The sequence below is a fragment of the Blennius ocellaris genome, assembly GCF_963422515.1.
Source record: "Blennius ocellaris genome assembly, chromosome: 7".
In the NCBI taxonomy this organism is placed as follows: Eukaryota; Metazoa; Chordata; class Actinopteri; order Blenniiformes; family Blenniidae; genus Blennius; species Blennius ocellaris.
The window spans coordinates 19,915,331-19,931,340 of record NC_137656.1 but is presented as its reverse complement, the minus strand read 5'-3'; the positions used below and the strand labels follow the sequence as shown (position 1 = coordinate 19,931,340).

Here is a 16,010-nt window from a genome sequence, read left to right as displayed (position 1 = left end):
AAAATTGTGCCAAAAACGATTTGTGTGTGTGTGTGTGTGTGTGCATTGTCGTATTGAGCGTTGGTCATACTGAAGCTCTTACCTGGAAACAAAGGAGTGCAACGACAGTATGATATGGTTTTGGTGGAATTAAGAAAAGCCCCCCCCCCCCCCAAAAAAAAAAAAAAAGAATGAATAGCTTCTAACCCAGGCGTAGAGTGTACAAAGAGGATTTTCTAGTGTGCCAACATTGTGAGAGGTTCTTTGCACACACTCTCAAACCAACAATAGAACAAAGGATGGATGGTGTGAACAAAAGGGAAATGCGTGTCCTGATGAATGTTTTCCACTAGAGGGAGCAGCAGCCTTTGATTTTTTTTCTCTCTCCTCCTTTCCCCCCCACAAGAAGAGCAACTTGTTATCATTGCAGCCGGAGTGTTCGACCTTCTTGACACGGCAGCACAGGCAGACTCACTTTGCGTAGATTAGTTTTCAGTCTACATCCATGATAGGAAAAAAAAAAAAGGCACGTTTTGCACGGCTGCTGTTACAAACGGCGTCTTTTAAACCACGTTAAAAAGCTCTCACACAGCATGGCACAGAGCGAAACTTAAAGAAAAAAAAAATACAGGAGTACTTCTTTCTAAGCCAATAACCTCCAGTACATTACATAACATTACATCTGCAGTATTTGTAATTTCAAAGTTAGGTAATAAAAATGATGTTTCACAGATTGTTGGTAACGGAGCAAATGTGACTAATAAAGACATCTTGCTCACTTCCTGCAGTCGACACAAAAAGCTTATAGATACCTCTGAAACCACAAAGTGGAACGATGCTGATTAGTTCCGACAGGATCTGCTTGATTGTTTTCCTTGGGAGAGAAAAAAAAAAAAAAAGTAAAAAGAAAGGTATTGGCTCATAATGTTGCACTTGGCTGATGGCTTAGTTAATGTGGCGTTTCAGCTGCTCTGAGTTGTGGAGAGAGTGAGATATTAGGGTGTAGTGCAAGAGTGACGGTGGGGCGATGAGGCCGCGAGGAGACACAATGAGAATCGGGTTAAGGCTGTCGCTGTCCGTTTTAGAACTCCGCAGGAGCTTGAAAAGAGTGCGATCCATTCAGAGAGGCACGACAAGAGCCCTTCCGGGTTCCCAGCTTGCCTCCCTCAGTCGTCGGCGACAATGGACAGCGCACGCAACTCGCTGAGCTTGGCCTCGGTCTCCCTCTCCCTCTGCTCGTCAGTCAATCCCGCCTGGTCGATCTGGTCCGTCAGCTCGCTGAAGATCTTGTACATTTCCGTGAAATAGACCACCTGATGGGAAGGAGGGATAATCTGTGATGGCAGAAAATAAACTCTCCCGTCTGTCATCTCGCACAAACTCGAACGGGGCTTGAGCCACGCAACCTTCTCCTCAACTGCACATTTGTGTTTTGGTGGCACAGATCTGGAGCTCCTCGGCCCTGCTAATGAGACGTGATCCGAGCAGAGGGGAGGGAGCCCACAGATATCAAACAAGTCCGACAAAGCCCCAGAACCCGGCACTTCAGCGGGTACTGACCCTGCTTTTCTCTCCCAGTCTGAACAAGAGATAGAGAGTGTTCACTGAAAGCTTTCTTGACACTTCCCACCCCTGCTTCTTCCCCTTAGTTCATGAGTCAGGCTCCCCTGAGAGTTGCTTTGATGATTAATAGACTTTAATCACATTACAAGACTCCAGAAGAGTGGGCAGAGAATGAAAGTACTGGGAAATACAACCCCTTTCGAACACACTCCCCCACCCCCCTACACACACACACACACACACCAATATTTATTCATGGAGCCGTGCATAAGATGTTCTTTAAGACGACGTCACCGTCCTCTCTGAAACTGCCCGCGTGCCCTTTTGCCAGCAGAGTTGGCCCACAGAGCGGCAGGTACACAGTTGACGAACTCGGTCTGAAGGACACAACAGAATAATAATTTCTACAGACCTCTAACCCTGTTATAAGCAGACTAGACGCTGTCAGCAAGAAGGAAAAAAAGGCCACCTTGTACACGCCTTTTTAAGTGTTCAGTCTGAAAGACCTTTCCATGTTTATACCAATATTTGCCACCGAAACCACATGAGTGGGCCATAAGTATTGGGTTACCGTTGTTTGTGGGGGTAAAGCGGATATTTTTTTTTTCTCCCAAAAGTGGCTTGTTGAAAAGCGCATCGGAAATGTCCATATGACCAGTGATGATAATGTACACCAGATCAGTGTCTAGGCGCCCTCTGGAGCGAGGACTACTATTACAATTAGTCGAGTCACCACGAGGAGTAAACGCAGCCTCACACAATTGTGACCACCTACGATACAAAAAGGAGCCTGTGGGTAAAGCAGAGCTTCAATTTACATTTTCTTTTTTTTTCTTTTTTCCTGGGCATTTTAACATACCATAGTCCCAGCTGCTTAATATTTATACAAAGAGGTTACACTTTGCCCTCAGAGAAAAATAATGAATAACTAAGTCGCATTTTATACAGTGAATCCTTAAACATTGTGTGTTTTCTGTAAGATAATCAAGCCAAGACAAAAAAAGAAATGTTCTATGTACAGCTATATGCACACATCTCCTACTGCGACAAATGTTATAACACCAATGGAGGGATCCTGTCGACGAGTTTCAAATGACAAACCCGTGTTATCGGTGAGACATCTAAATAAGAAGCTGTAAAATAATCATTTGTTTATTCGTTTTACCTACTTAAATGTAAAGAAACTGAGTTGTTTGCTATTTTCAAAGTCTTCTTTCATATTTCTTTGACAAGAAAGTCACTATATTTGGCAACTTGTGCACATTTCTTTATGTTTTCATCTACATGGGGAAAAAGGTTAAGGTAAATTGAAACAAGTATCAGAATACAATAAAATAGGTCTTATTTTTGTAGTAGTATTGATAATAGTTTTCTCAAGCAGAGGACATAGACCCTCTAACACTAACCCTATACTGTCATTTTCATGACGAGTACATCTGATTGATACATTTATCTTGATGAAAAACTGCTTGTACACAGAAAATGACTGCATGTGACAATATTAATTTTAAATGCAGACCCAATAAGTCTGAGAAGTTACACTTTTCTATAAATATCACACTGTATAGCAGCACATTAGTGCTCAAATGCATTTAGAGATATTTGTTTCAATCAAGAAAAATCTGGGATTTTGTCCAGTTGTGACCCACCTGTTGTGATTGAGTTCTCCATTAAATATTTAAGGAAGACATAACATGATTATAGCATACGTTATAAGTACCATTCATGATGTTATGACCCTCGACTATATTTTGAGATTTCAGCGGCACACTGTACAGACACACAAATGAAATGCTGCTGCAGTCCTATACGACACTCAAATTATCACAGTGGGGCACCTTTGGACACACCAGTGAATGTAGCTGGTGGCCACACACGCCACCTAATGAGCTGTTTGATAAACCCTAGTTTCATACATGGGCTGATCTTATACTCGGTTTTGACCGAGTGCTGTTAAAATAAAGACAATGTCTCAATTCATCAACATCTGTACAGGTGGGCAGGCCAGGCTGTGTCTTCCACTGACTGTTGCTTGATGGGAGTTTGTTGTGGTGAGCTTGACAAAGACTGCCTTTGTGTATTTTGCCGCTGCTGCTGCTGCTGCTGGGAGCTGAGCATCAACAAGCGGCCGACAGAGGAGAGAGAGCGGAGGATGAGGCCGAGCACACACAACAAGGCTGGGGATGAGGTCCATTGACCACCCACATGTGTGTAAATTTGAAAATGCTCATTCATGAGGCTGAGCGACATGAATAAATATCACGTCGGGAGGATGGAACACACAGTGTTACTAATGTGAACTCTTGCGCCACAGACAGCCAGGTGAAAAGTCCTAATCTGATTTATTCTGAATTGAGAAAAAGACTAAACTTAGATTTGTGGATTTCTTTTTTGCACCGGGTATGACTGATCGCCGTGTCTGCTCATTTCAAGTAGTTCAAAGTTGATCATTAAGGTCTGAGATAATCTTGTTTACCAATTAGGGGAGTGTGCCAGTGTCTGTCCCGCAGAGGAAATGACATGAGCAGGTCTGGGGTGGGTGGGAGAAGGGGGGGGGGGGGGGGGGGGGGGGGGGGGGGGGACGACGACAAAGTGGCGCTAAGTTGAGACTCCCGGCTTCTTTAAGAGCAGCTTCAGGTTGGAGGCTGGCGGGGCCGAGGTGGAGTGAGACAGATGAGGCCTTCCTGGGCTGAACACACAGTGTGGGCTGTTGCCGGGGGTTAATCACATTAGGATTGCACTGAGAGACAGACTGCCTGCTTTATACACACCCTTCATCAGATGCTTCATCCACTGTTTAACAAACCGCACGGAGGGTGTGACAGCACACTGCAGGGGGGGGTAGGGGGGCGTGCGCGTGCAGCTGTGAGACCCCCGCTGCGAGTTCCTTTCTCTAAGGGTCACTGACCTGTGCCCGAATGAGAGCCTCAAAGCTGGGCTGGAAGTAGTCGATGCGGCTGTGGTAGAACTTGGGCATCTCGTCCAGCAGCTGCTTGTTCTTTGCTTCAAAGTCGTCTTTGACCGGCCGGAGCTCTTCCTTTGCCTTCGTGTGCGGTAGAGAGGGGAAGAACGAGTCAACGGCAGCTCTACGAGCTCAGTCTTTTGAAAGCATCACTACATTCTGACAAAGATCGTTTTGTCACGATTCACACCATTTAATATGTTTCATTTGATGGTGGGTTACAGGATAAACGTGCCTTATTTTTCGCGTTGAAGTGAATTCATCACTCGAGCCGTCGTTAGTGTGCTTTTGTTATTGTTCACAGAGATATTTGCCTAATTCCCACGGAGAAGCAGTGCAAAAAAAGGCTGTAATCACGACCACAGTGAGGAGGAGTGGGTAATGTGGGCAGACTTGGCTGTGAGTGGACTCCAGCACCACTGATCTGTGTGTGAATGTATTAGTGGGTAGTCTACTGTAGGCATGGAGTTATGGAATGCACAATGAATAAATGTGAGAGGGTGAGAATCTTTATTAAAGGGGGGGGGGGGGGGGGGGGTTGGTGGTGCTATATTCAAACTGCACCATATTGTTTATCTGCAGCATTATGGTATGGTTTCTTCACCTTGCTTGGATTTCTTTACACACACCAGTTGAAATAGCATCCAAAGTGATTGGTCCGGATCATTTCTTTAAGTGCACGGGGACTCAAAGGGCAGGGATGTAGGGGCCTCTTTAAGGCTTTGTTCCCCTGACAGTGCTTTTCTCAATGTGTGTGGGTGGCTCACCATGTGAGGATGTGTTAGAGGCAATAGCATAGGCAACACTGCAGCACTATCTGTGAATGTGTGTGCTTCTGTAGTGGCCTCATAGTGTGTGTGCGTGTGTGTGTGTGTGTGTGTGTGTGTGTGTGTTTGTGTGTGTCTACAATTCTCAATTACGTGCCTGTAGATGTGCAGCAGTGCCTTTTTGAAAAGGCACTACTTGAGAGCCTGGCAGCTTGCGTGGGTGAAGGAGCGCACATGTACTGTATGCATGTGCTCAACTATTTTTGTTCATATCCAGTCAGCATTTGTGTCTTTTTTTTTTTTTTCCTCTCTCCCTCACTTATTGAGCTCTATTCACAATACATGCAACATGTAAGAGCTGGTGAACTCTGCTCCTCTGCAGTTAGAGGGAGCGTTCCGAGTGGCGCGACACGTGCACGCATGCAGGCTTCAAAAACTCGTAGTACCTGATGGAGTTTGACCATAACCGGACCGGTTTTTTCCTTCTCTTCATATTTCTCCACTTTGGACTGCAGGCGCTTGTAGTCCTGCAGCGCCTGCTCTCGACGCTTCACTGCCATGTTGAGGCTGGGGAACACGCCGCCGTACCTGAAACAAACCGCCACATAGGGGTAGTTGAGGGAACCAGCTGTAACCGGGGCGTGAAAACAAAACATGCACAAGTGTATATGCAAATAAATAGAAGACATTCCCAGACACTCACGCCACAGCGCACAACATGGGGGAAAAAAAAACCCAGAAATATTTCGAAGACTAAATTTATTGAAAACACCCGAGCAGCTCAGCTTCCTCTGTGAAATTTGTTGATGCATCATATTCTTGTGAAAGCCATTATGATTTAATAAAAACCCCTCTCCTTAACATCTTATTGTAGGTACTGCGAGGTACTCTCAAACCCCAGAGGACAGCTCTGCATAAGCCTCCTCTAATCTATTATCTAATTACTATCGTTCAGGATGGCATGAAACAATTCATTTTGTGACAATTATCATATTCCAAATGAAAATATATTCTTGCAACAAAAAAAAAATCCCAGTCTTCTGCACTAAAAATAGGAAAACATTCATCTGTAACTTAGCAACAGGAGTCTGAGCTTCATCCTGGGACTTGTTGCACTGGTTTTGTTGCAGCTTTTAATGGGAAGCAGGAATACTGTATACAGTGAATATCAACCTATTAGTATTTAATATCAAAATGGAAATACCTAGAGGATACTATAGAAATCAGTAAATACCTGACATTTGTTTTTGAATCTGAGGCATTTTTGTTGTTCTTTTTTTTTTTTTTTTTTAATTCATAAGAAGGGGAAGTCTTTCAGCAAAGTCGCAGTAGTTTACAAAATAAAAGCAAACATACGTCGCCATTCAAAGTAACGTCGGCCAATCTGGCATATAGATATCTAGCATATAGTCGCCAGAAATTGACCCAGGTGCCCTCTCCATGCAAGTTAGTGATAAATACAATCAGAATCCAAATTAGATATTGTGTTTTTGATGTGATCGAGTCATTTAAAAGTATTTCATCAGTGGTGCAGACATAGTACCACAATAGTACAATATGTGTGTCTCTCTGCCCGTGGCGTTAAAAGCCACTTAATGTGTGGGCTTCTGATTTACGTGGCTCTCCAGGCCAGCTCTCACCCTGCTCTGTGCAGCAGATGAGGGGAATTAAAACGTATGTGCCTGCCTGTGCACCTCACCGGAGGCCAAGAGGGCGAGGAAGGAGGGGGGGGTAAAAAAGAAGAAGAAAAAAAAAAAAAGACACTGACTGAAGCTCAGTCTCAGACAAGCAGGGATTGTTTCCGACAGGAAGTTAAGCAAGGAGTGGTCTTGTAATGTTTGAGTGACATCACGGAGCGCAGCGCGGCCCAGCCCCACAGCCCACGCTTTACCGCTATTTATAAAATACCACTTTGGCCCAGTTTATGGCAGGGGTGGATGCCGATCCTCAAGTCTACTATCTGCTCCAGTGTACACATACTTGAAGTGCCAAGGGATTATGTAACTGCCCTCCAGGCATGACTGCTCTCCAGCTCAATCCTATTGGCTGATGACAACGCAGCAGCAAACCAGCTTTCAGACGGCACAAAGGCCGGCCGATTACTCACCTGATCTGTGCCAGCAATCTTCTCATGTCATGCCACGGTGGACTGCAGTTTGTGGTTTGAATGGGAATGCGACTCGCAGCCACTATGTGACAGCTCACACACTTGAGGGCCACTGCTGTTCCGCTGCTCAAGGACTCGAAGCAGCGAGACACAAAGCCAAGTCGGTCTCAAACAATTCCTCTCCTTTCCATGCTGGATGCTGATGTCTCACTGTTGTATTCAGGGCTCTCTGCGTCTAGAAGCAACAGTGACTCAGCTGTGTCCTCGCCTCCTACATGAGAATACGCAGCAGTGACCCTGGTTGAAGGTGCCTACACATAAACTGCAATAACAGTTTTGTCTAAAACCGTCCAGGCCCTGGACTTTTCCCTCGGCATGCTGGCCTTGGCTGGACAACGGCCGGTCAGCCAGAAACTTCAGCATTTGCGGTCGGTTTTGTCTCCGTGAGGCCTTACGCTGGTCGAAGGCTGCACAAGGGCCACAAAGGGCACACCACTGTCCATGTGACAGGTCAGGGTGTGGTGAAAAGGCTGAACGGAAATAGCATCTGGACCAGAGTGTGTGTTTATGAACATCTGCCAATCCACAGACGGTCCCAGTCTGATCTGTCAGCCAAGCCCCAAGTCTGGTCTAGACACCCTCGGTCTTGAAGTCTGGCTTGTCCCTTTTGCGCCAGCACTCACTCCAGGAAAACACAACCAATATGAACCGCTCATATACAATTCAACACCTCATATTGCCACGGCCTCTCATGAACACCTAAAAATCACATCACGTGGCAGATTTTAGTTGAACATTTTTTTGTGCAGAAAATATTAAATAATAAATGAATATACGGGATGGTTTAAGAGGAGGGGGAAGTGAGAAAACGTGTGTGGAGTGCATGCCACGAAAACTTAGGAAAGAGTTTGATGTGCTGCAACTTGCCTTATGTATTGTTGATCAAAACTTACACAACCTGGATACAAAACACACAGACGATGTAAAAAAAAAAAAAAGAAAAAGAAAAGTTGCCCACACTTCATTCACTGTCTCATGGAAACCAACATCAATCTCCTGCTAACCCTGAAAAAACTCCCCAGAGTTTAATGATTGGCGACCTGCTGTGGGGTTACAGTGGTTTGTCCAGTTCAAGCTGGAGTCGGGGCAGAGGTCTCCAAACAGGCTCAACATCCGTCGCAGCCAACGGAGGAAGAAAAAAAAAGGGGGGGGGTTAGGTTGTAAGGCCTAGATAACAGAAGCGCCTCCGTGCCCACGCACTCCCCTCCCCTCGTATAAACACTGTGATGTCACTCTGTGACCCCAGTGAGTGGATGAAACTCACGTCTCGGCCCGAGAGGCACACAGGCGAGAAGACTCATGTGTTCACTGCAAATTTTATCACATTAAGTATTAAGAATGGATTCCCCAAATTTCTTTCTTTTTTCTTTCTTTCTTTTTTATTAACAATCACACATGGACACAATCACGTAGCTCGCAAATATACACACACGCATATACGGGCACACATTCAAACCCATTGAAAGTCTGCCATTAACATGACGTTCTTCTTTTGAACTCTTCGCTAATTGTTTCTACAATGACACAGGATCATTAGTTGAGTATTTTGAGATAAGTAAGCGATGAAAATAAATATTCATTAGTGGAGTTGAGACTAATGGAATTCCTAATTGGACTGGAGTAGAGCTTTGTTCTAAAGTTTTGTATAGCTAGTTTTTGCTTAGGGAGACTTGTTAATAAGTGTGCGTGAGTTTTGTCGGAATTGGGTCAGTTAAGTGTACTTCTCTGCTGGTTTCAACACTGTAGTGCTTAGATTTATGGTTGAACTTCCATCTTTGTGCAGACTGTTGGTTCCAAACAGAAGTCTAGGTTTGGTGCTGTGTTGGTGTGTGTGAATGTGTGCAGGTGATTCTAGTGTGTGTGTGTGTGTGTGTGTGTGTGTGTGTGTGTGTGTAGTGTGTGTGGTGTGTGTGTGTGTGTGTGTGTGTGTGTGTGTGTGTGTGTGTGTGTGTGTGTGTGTGTGTGTGTGTGTGTGTGTGTGTGTGTGTGTGTGTGTGTGTGTGTGCACTGTCCTGAGACAGTTCTCCTCCTCAACCAATCCACAGCTATGGGCCCAGGAAGCTGGGCCTTTTGCCATATTCTGAGCCTGCCCACACGTCCGCCTGCCGCCCACCAGGAAGAGGAAATTAGAACCATTCCATCCTGTCATTGCTCCGCCACCAGAGCGCATGAGGAAGAATGGTCTGAGCACACACACACACACACACACACACACATACACACATGCACAATCTTATGTTTTTTTAAAAGAGGATTCTGTTCTTACTGGTCATTTCATAAACTGGCAACTTAAAGAAGGAGAAAGTTCAGCTTCAATTTTCCCAGTGACACAGTAAGCAGGACCTCTTTTACAGAGCACGTGTTTAATCTCCTGGGAGGAGCCAGCAGGAGGAAGCAAAACCTTAACAAGCGCTCCGGAAGACGGGTGGGATAGTCCACCACTCCCCTTTGTACCTCTGCTCTGTGTGTGTGTGTGTGTGTGTGTGTGTGTGTGTGTGTGTGTGTGTGTGTGTGTGTGTGTGTGTGTGTGTGTGTGTGTGTGTGTGTGTGTGTGTGTGTGTGGACATGACAAATGGAATAGCGCTCACTGCCTGAACTGGGGGCGAGTATTAGGAACCAAATAAACTTTCCTCCAGACGAACCATCACCACAGCAGCAGCGCTCACTCCCTCGTTCATTTTTACAACCTGTCTTACTACAGTGCAGAACGTTTTGTGGTCCAGTACTCCGGCTATTCACTCTCCCCGGCCGGGGCCAAGTGGAGACCTTCACAAAATAAATATGTTGAAGGAAACTGAACTTTATCTGCCCACACCATCATTAAGATCTACCTTCATTGGCAATTTTCTACTACTACAAGCAAATATATTCACCCTGGAGACATACTTAAGGGCAAAATATAAATATAATAAATTCAAGAATCAGACAAATCAAGATTGACTCTTACTTTTTCAGGGGGTCAATCACAGTCTTCTGGATCTGGTTGACCTGTAATAAATAAAAGAACAACTGTTAACATAAGCAGATTCTACCTCAACATCAAGGGAAGTGATACTACAAATTGTTATTCATTGTCAAATTGAGTTACATCAGAAGTGAAGTCAAAACCAAAACGGCTTCACTGTCTCTTGCTCATTAGCTGTAAAGTAACGAAGCAGCACAAACATCAACAATTGTGTACATTTCCGACAGAGCACACAAAAAGAGAGGGAGGGGGGGGGGGGGCTCACAACAAACTTTCATGACGTTGACTCTTTTATTGTACACAAGCCCTAAGGAGAAACCCCTGAATATTCATTGAGCTTTGCGATACAAAAGGATGGAACTGTCAGGGGACGGACATGAAAGCAAAGCTCTGCTGATTTCAAATCCTGTGGAGGGTGGGCTGCCGTACGAGATGAAAGTTCTTTACAAACAACATTTTAACAATAACAGTTTATATTTTCCAGCATTCTCCTTCTGCTTGATAGAACCGACAGGGGAGGGAGGGCGGGGGTGGGGTGGGGTGAGGGGGGGGTGTTAAATGGAAGTAAATGAACATCTCATCTCAAGGCCTCCAGCTCCAGCACCAAGTCTCATCGACAGAAGTTGGCGCACAATTAATAAAGTTTCAGGCGTCATTTACATTGCAGATTCAAGACGACGAGTGGATCTGCGAGCAGAACGGGGATTGGGCTAAGCAGGCAATCAAGTCAAGTGAATAGCAAATGTAAAGAGCAGAGAAGGCGAATTTAAAGCGGCGAGATGTGAAGTGACAGCTGCATGAGAACGGTGAGCATCCCTGCTAATCATATGTTCACTTGCTATTGGAAGGACAGTCAATCACACAACAACAAGGAGGCAAGATCGCAGCTGTGCTTTGTAAAAATGCCCTGACCAGCTCGGAGAACATACAGCAACACTCGCTGCTTCACACAGGCATCTTTCCAAGTACAAAATGGTTGATTGTGGTTTGAGGGAAAACAGAGAACCAATAACAAATAAGTACATGGGAATTCACATTTTCTTTGTTTTACATATTCACACCATCTCCCCCTCCCCAACTCGAGCAGTGCTGCTGCTTCTAAGGTGAGAGCATGCAGCGAGGAGGGAGAAGAACAGCGGCAGATTTGCTTAAGCATGCTGGTGCCCTCTACCCTCTGCCCCTTCCCACAGAGAGGAGGGGGGGGGAGGAGGGTGCAGAGCTATTCCTTGGAGGCCCCGCAGAGCCCGAGGCCGGCGCTCAAGCAGCAGTCTCCATCAGTGAGTCACGGGGCAGAGGCCATCCCGGCACACAGGCCTCCCAAAAATACACACAGATCGCAGAGGAAATCAATATCCCTCCAAACGGAGCATCCTCTACTGCGCTGCCGCCATCTACACTGGGGCTCAGCTTCGGCAGCAGTGTGCCGGCGGGGCTGCGCGCCCTCCTCAGCCCCAGAAATAAACACACAGACCTGGGCCACTGCTGCCTTCATTATCGCTGCACGTTTTATCTGCTGGCTCTCTCACTTGTGCGCCCCGCGGCGGAACATCTCGTCTCAACGCGGAGAAGAGCAAAGGGTGGATGCTTTTGTGTCTGTTTCGCTGGAGCAACAAGGTTTGCTGTTGGTGCCGTCAGAATCAACAGCCAGCTTGAAGAGAGAAGTCGGAGTAGTGTTCAAGTGAGCCGCGCTGGATTTTAAAACACCTTTGCGAAGCTAGAGGTGATGCACACAGCAGACTGACCAGAAAGCACTCACAATCACTATTTTGCCTGTGGCAGGCTTGAAGCCACTCTACAAACAAGGGGAGACGGAGCCCATCCCAAACCTGGAACTGAACATTGTGTTAAAGCAAGAATCTTTATTTAGGTAGACTGAAAGAAGTGCAGGGGAAATCAGGTGTGACCCAACTGTCAACATCCACACTGGATGAAAGAGTGTTTAAAAAAAAACAACAAAAAAAACACCCCAAAAAGCAGCCACGTCAATACAGACGGTGACTGTTGTCCTGTGCAAGTGAGAAACCGAGCTGGGATCAGAGTGCCTGGCTGAATCACTGTCAAACACATCACAGTCATGGAGCCAAGCAGGAAGCTCCACACCACATAGGAACACTGACCCACCAACATCCGTGGTGAAGACCTTTCGCTAAGAGAGGCCTCTTGATGAAACATGGAAACACGGAACGACATTCAAATGAGCGAAGACAGCCAGGAGTTCCCCAGAACAGTTGCGAAACTCTCGCCAGGAGGGGGAAAATAGCAGCAGGAAGACTTTGAAGCCGAAAGTGTTTTCAAACTAAAATGCTCAAATGACATAGAACGAAGGAGCGATTTAGAATGCTAAACATTACTTATCCTTCCACAGCCAAGAGTGTGTGGCAGTACTTCAGAAATCTCTTCAGCTCAGAATTTAAAAGGGGAAAAAAAAAAAAGAGCGAGAGAATTAGGCATTGTAATAAATCTGAAGAATGTAACAGTACTTTATCCTGAAAACAGTGGAACTGGCAGGAGAGCTCTGCTGGGCACTCAACCAAGCCAAGTCCTGGAACATACGCACCCCGGGTCACAAACCCACACGCACAGTCCAACCTACATTTCTACTTTGTCTCGTCACTCAAAATGGCTCCTGTAAAATTTGACGAGCAGCGAGCGAAACCAATCGGAACGACTGCTATGTTAAAGCTGAAGAAGGCGAGGAGAGGAGTAGAAGTAATTCATACAAAAATTGTTCGACACTGCAAGCAAGTTATTTATTTTTCTATTCAGACGATACTGTAATTCTACTACTCCGTGACATTTAATATACTTTCTGTCAAGCTGGGTTTGCACCTAAACTAAAAAATATATTATTCAAGTGGCTTAAGACTTAAAAAGACATGTTTAATGAGACATTTTAAAGCCTCCAGGACGCTGTTTTGAATGCACATTGAGGCAAAGGAGTTAGAATTTCAGATCACCGTGGAGTCCAACTCAGAAAGCACCAGAAGATAGATCACGTCCTCACAGGTCAGTAGAACACGCTGACGTTAGTTAAACACGATACAACACTGCACGCCGTGGAATACAAAAAGTATCCACCGTTTTAAAAGGCATTCATTTTCTCCTGCTTGCTGGATCGTTGTTATGGGAAAGGTTATGAAATCATTCGAGTTCACAACAAAATATGAAAAGAAAGGGGAATATTTTCAAGGCAACAAAAGTGAAAAAGCCGAGAACACCTACCAGCAGGGCAACGAGTCAAGAAAACACAGATGAAAAAGAGTCAATCGGTATAGGACTTGGTGTGTTCGCTCCTGTATTTTCCCTCTTTAAATGTCTACCCTTCACAGTGCAGTGCCTTGGGGATGCACACATGCCGTGCCACTATGATTCACATTATAACTACCTGTGGCGATGATTCTAATCAAAACCTAAAGTGCACCCAGCAAATAAACTGAAGAGGCCCAACAGCCAAAGAAGAGATCTTCACAAAGTACAGCGGTGGAAGAATACTGCTTACAGCTCTGGAAGGAAATGTCTACCTGGCTTTGGCTGAGCCCTCGGGACAAAAACATACAAGAATCACAGACACTAACATTAAAAGAAAATGCTTTCCAAATGAACCAATCCTGTAGTTGTCTAAACACAAACAAACTTTTACAAAATTCAATGAGAACATGACTGGAGTGACAGATTATACGTTGGCAACACCCGTTTGTCAGCCTGGTAAACGTAAAATGCTGGCGAGTGTGTTGTAATCCATTTCTATAACCGAAATACAAATAACGCTATATGAAAAGTGTTGAGAATTTTTCTACGTCTCATGAGCTGAATACATTTGTCCGTCTGTATGAAAGAGACAACTAAATTTGTGCCGTGTCCCAGATTGTTGCAACCCCCAGCGCTGAATCCACACGTGAGTCTTAAGCTTTCAATTAGTGGCTCCTTGTCGTCTAATCAATTTTTCACCTTATTTTTAAGCATGTTACACAGGAGGCAATCTTCAAAAAGACCTTTTTTTGGGGGGATAAATGTGACAAGAATAATGTTCCAATATTTCTAAAATACGTGCGGCTCAGCATCTTTTACTGCAGGTAACTAATGAGGAGTTCATGACCCTGCTCCCCAAGACTCCCTACAACAGCTCAGTTGATGGAGCAGCTCATCTTTCAACACCAACGTTTTGTGGTTCGATGGCCCATCTTGTCCTGTCCAGGTGTCCAGGTGTCCAGGTGTCTTAGATGTAAATCGATCGACATCCCGAAAAGTGCTCTCAATGGAAGTTGAGAACCCGGCACAGCAGCCATTGGTGTGAGTGAATGGGTGAATGAAACCAATAGTGTAAACTACTTTGAAGTGTATTCATATATGTTTAGTGGTTCCAGTTATTTAACCTGGTGGGAGAAAAAAAAAAAAAAAAAGCCTGCAGAACCATATTACAATTTTTTTCTATTTGGGGTAAAACGACAGGAATCAACTGAAGACAGGGCGATACAAGCATTACAAAATACAAAAGGTTACTCTTGCAAATTTTGAGGCAAGGCATAATTTTCCCGTTGAATAAGAGGCATTTCTTTTGTGGGAGTTATTTTAGACAACAGTGAGTCACAAATGCATCAATTTCCACAGCTGATAACCAGTAGCTTGAGCTTATAGAGGATGATACCACAGATGCTTTTCCCAAAACAGCAGAAGGAAAGACATACGGGGAGTTTTTAGTTGATGGGCACCACAATATTGACAAATATGAAAACATGCATTCTCAACAGAACCTCTCCTGGTTGACTACTTAAAAATCTCTGTGGAAATACATTTCACATTATGCAAACATGATAATCAAAGACAAGTGCCCGCAATGCAAAAAGTAGAGGAAAAACGACGACGGAATGAGAACGTTCAAATCGGAGTGGATTTACTCTGACCTTTTCCTGGTTGAAGGCGTCCATCCTTCTCATGGCTGTATCTAAAGCAGTCATGGACTCCAGGAAGGCTTGGTCCTGCTCACACAGAGGATTACTCAGCAGGTCTGCAGAAATCTTCACTGCCGCTTTGGACATGGCTGGCAGCCACACATACACGCACACACAGAAAGAGACACACATTCACAAAGCAGAAAATATTGTTAAAAGACAGCAAAATAACTTAATGGGGGGGAAAAAAAACAACAACAACAAAAAAAAAAAACATAAGCTTTCCAGCCATGCAAATTTCTATGGTGGATATCTACATCTCCACATTTAATCTAATTTCATGCCAGATTTTGGCATTATTGCTGCACTGTGTGGGCAATTTGAGGGGATTAAGCCAGGGCTTTAATCGTTTAATCAATGTATGTGCTTCTATGGGCCCATGTATTGAAAAGTGAGCCTTTGGGAGAGAGCATAAGTTGAATGGCAAAGTCCTGCCCCCATTGTACAAATCTGTGGGGGTGGTGGAGCTGCCTGCCGTATTGAATATTCACCAGTGTACCAAGGATCTTTGCCATGTTTCTACACTGACAGTACCAATTACTGTTAATATGCACTCATGCCACTTTGTTTAGACACAGAGCGCATATCAGATTATGGTTTCACTGTCAAAATAAATGAGCTGCACTGAGGAGACATGAACTGACAAGTGGAGCGGCAT

The 16,010-nt window shown here is 44.8% G+C and overlaps 1 protein-coding gene across 2 annotated transcripts in view; it reads right to left on the bottom strand.

Moving 5' to 3' along the window:
* Nucleotides 1-180: 180 nt before the first annotated feature.
* The window catches only part of bin3 (bridging integrator 3), a 29,249-nt gene continuing 13,419 nt past the window's right edge, over nt 181-16,010 (bottom strand). The window contains exons 5-10 of one of the 2 annotated variants that reach the window (XR_013936707.1): nt 15,305-15,441; nt 10,386-10,426; nt 5,718-5,859; nt 4,451-4,585; nt 792-1,292; nt 181-476 (exon numbers count right to left, since the gene is read on the bottom strand). Coding sequence is in view for 1 of the 2 variants with exons in the window: in XM_080499816.1 (XP_080355942.1) it covers nt 1,146-1,292; nt 4,451-4,585; nt 5,718-5,859; nt 10,386-10,426; nt 15,305-15,441 (602 nt within the window). In the remaining variant the exon portion in view is untranslated. Of the gene's footprint in view, nt 1,293-4,450; nt 4,586-5,717; nt 5,860-10,385; nt 10,427-15,304; nt 15,442-16,010 lie in introns of both variants that reach the window. The other variant, XM_080499816.1, reaches the window with a different exon arrangement.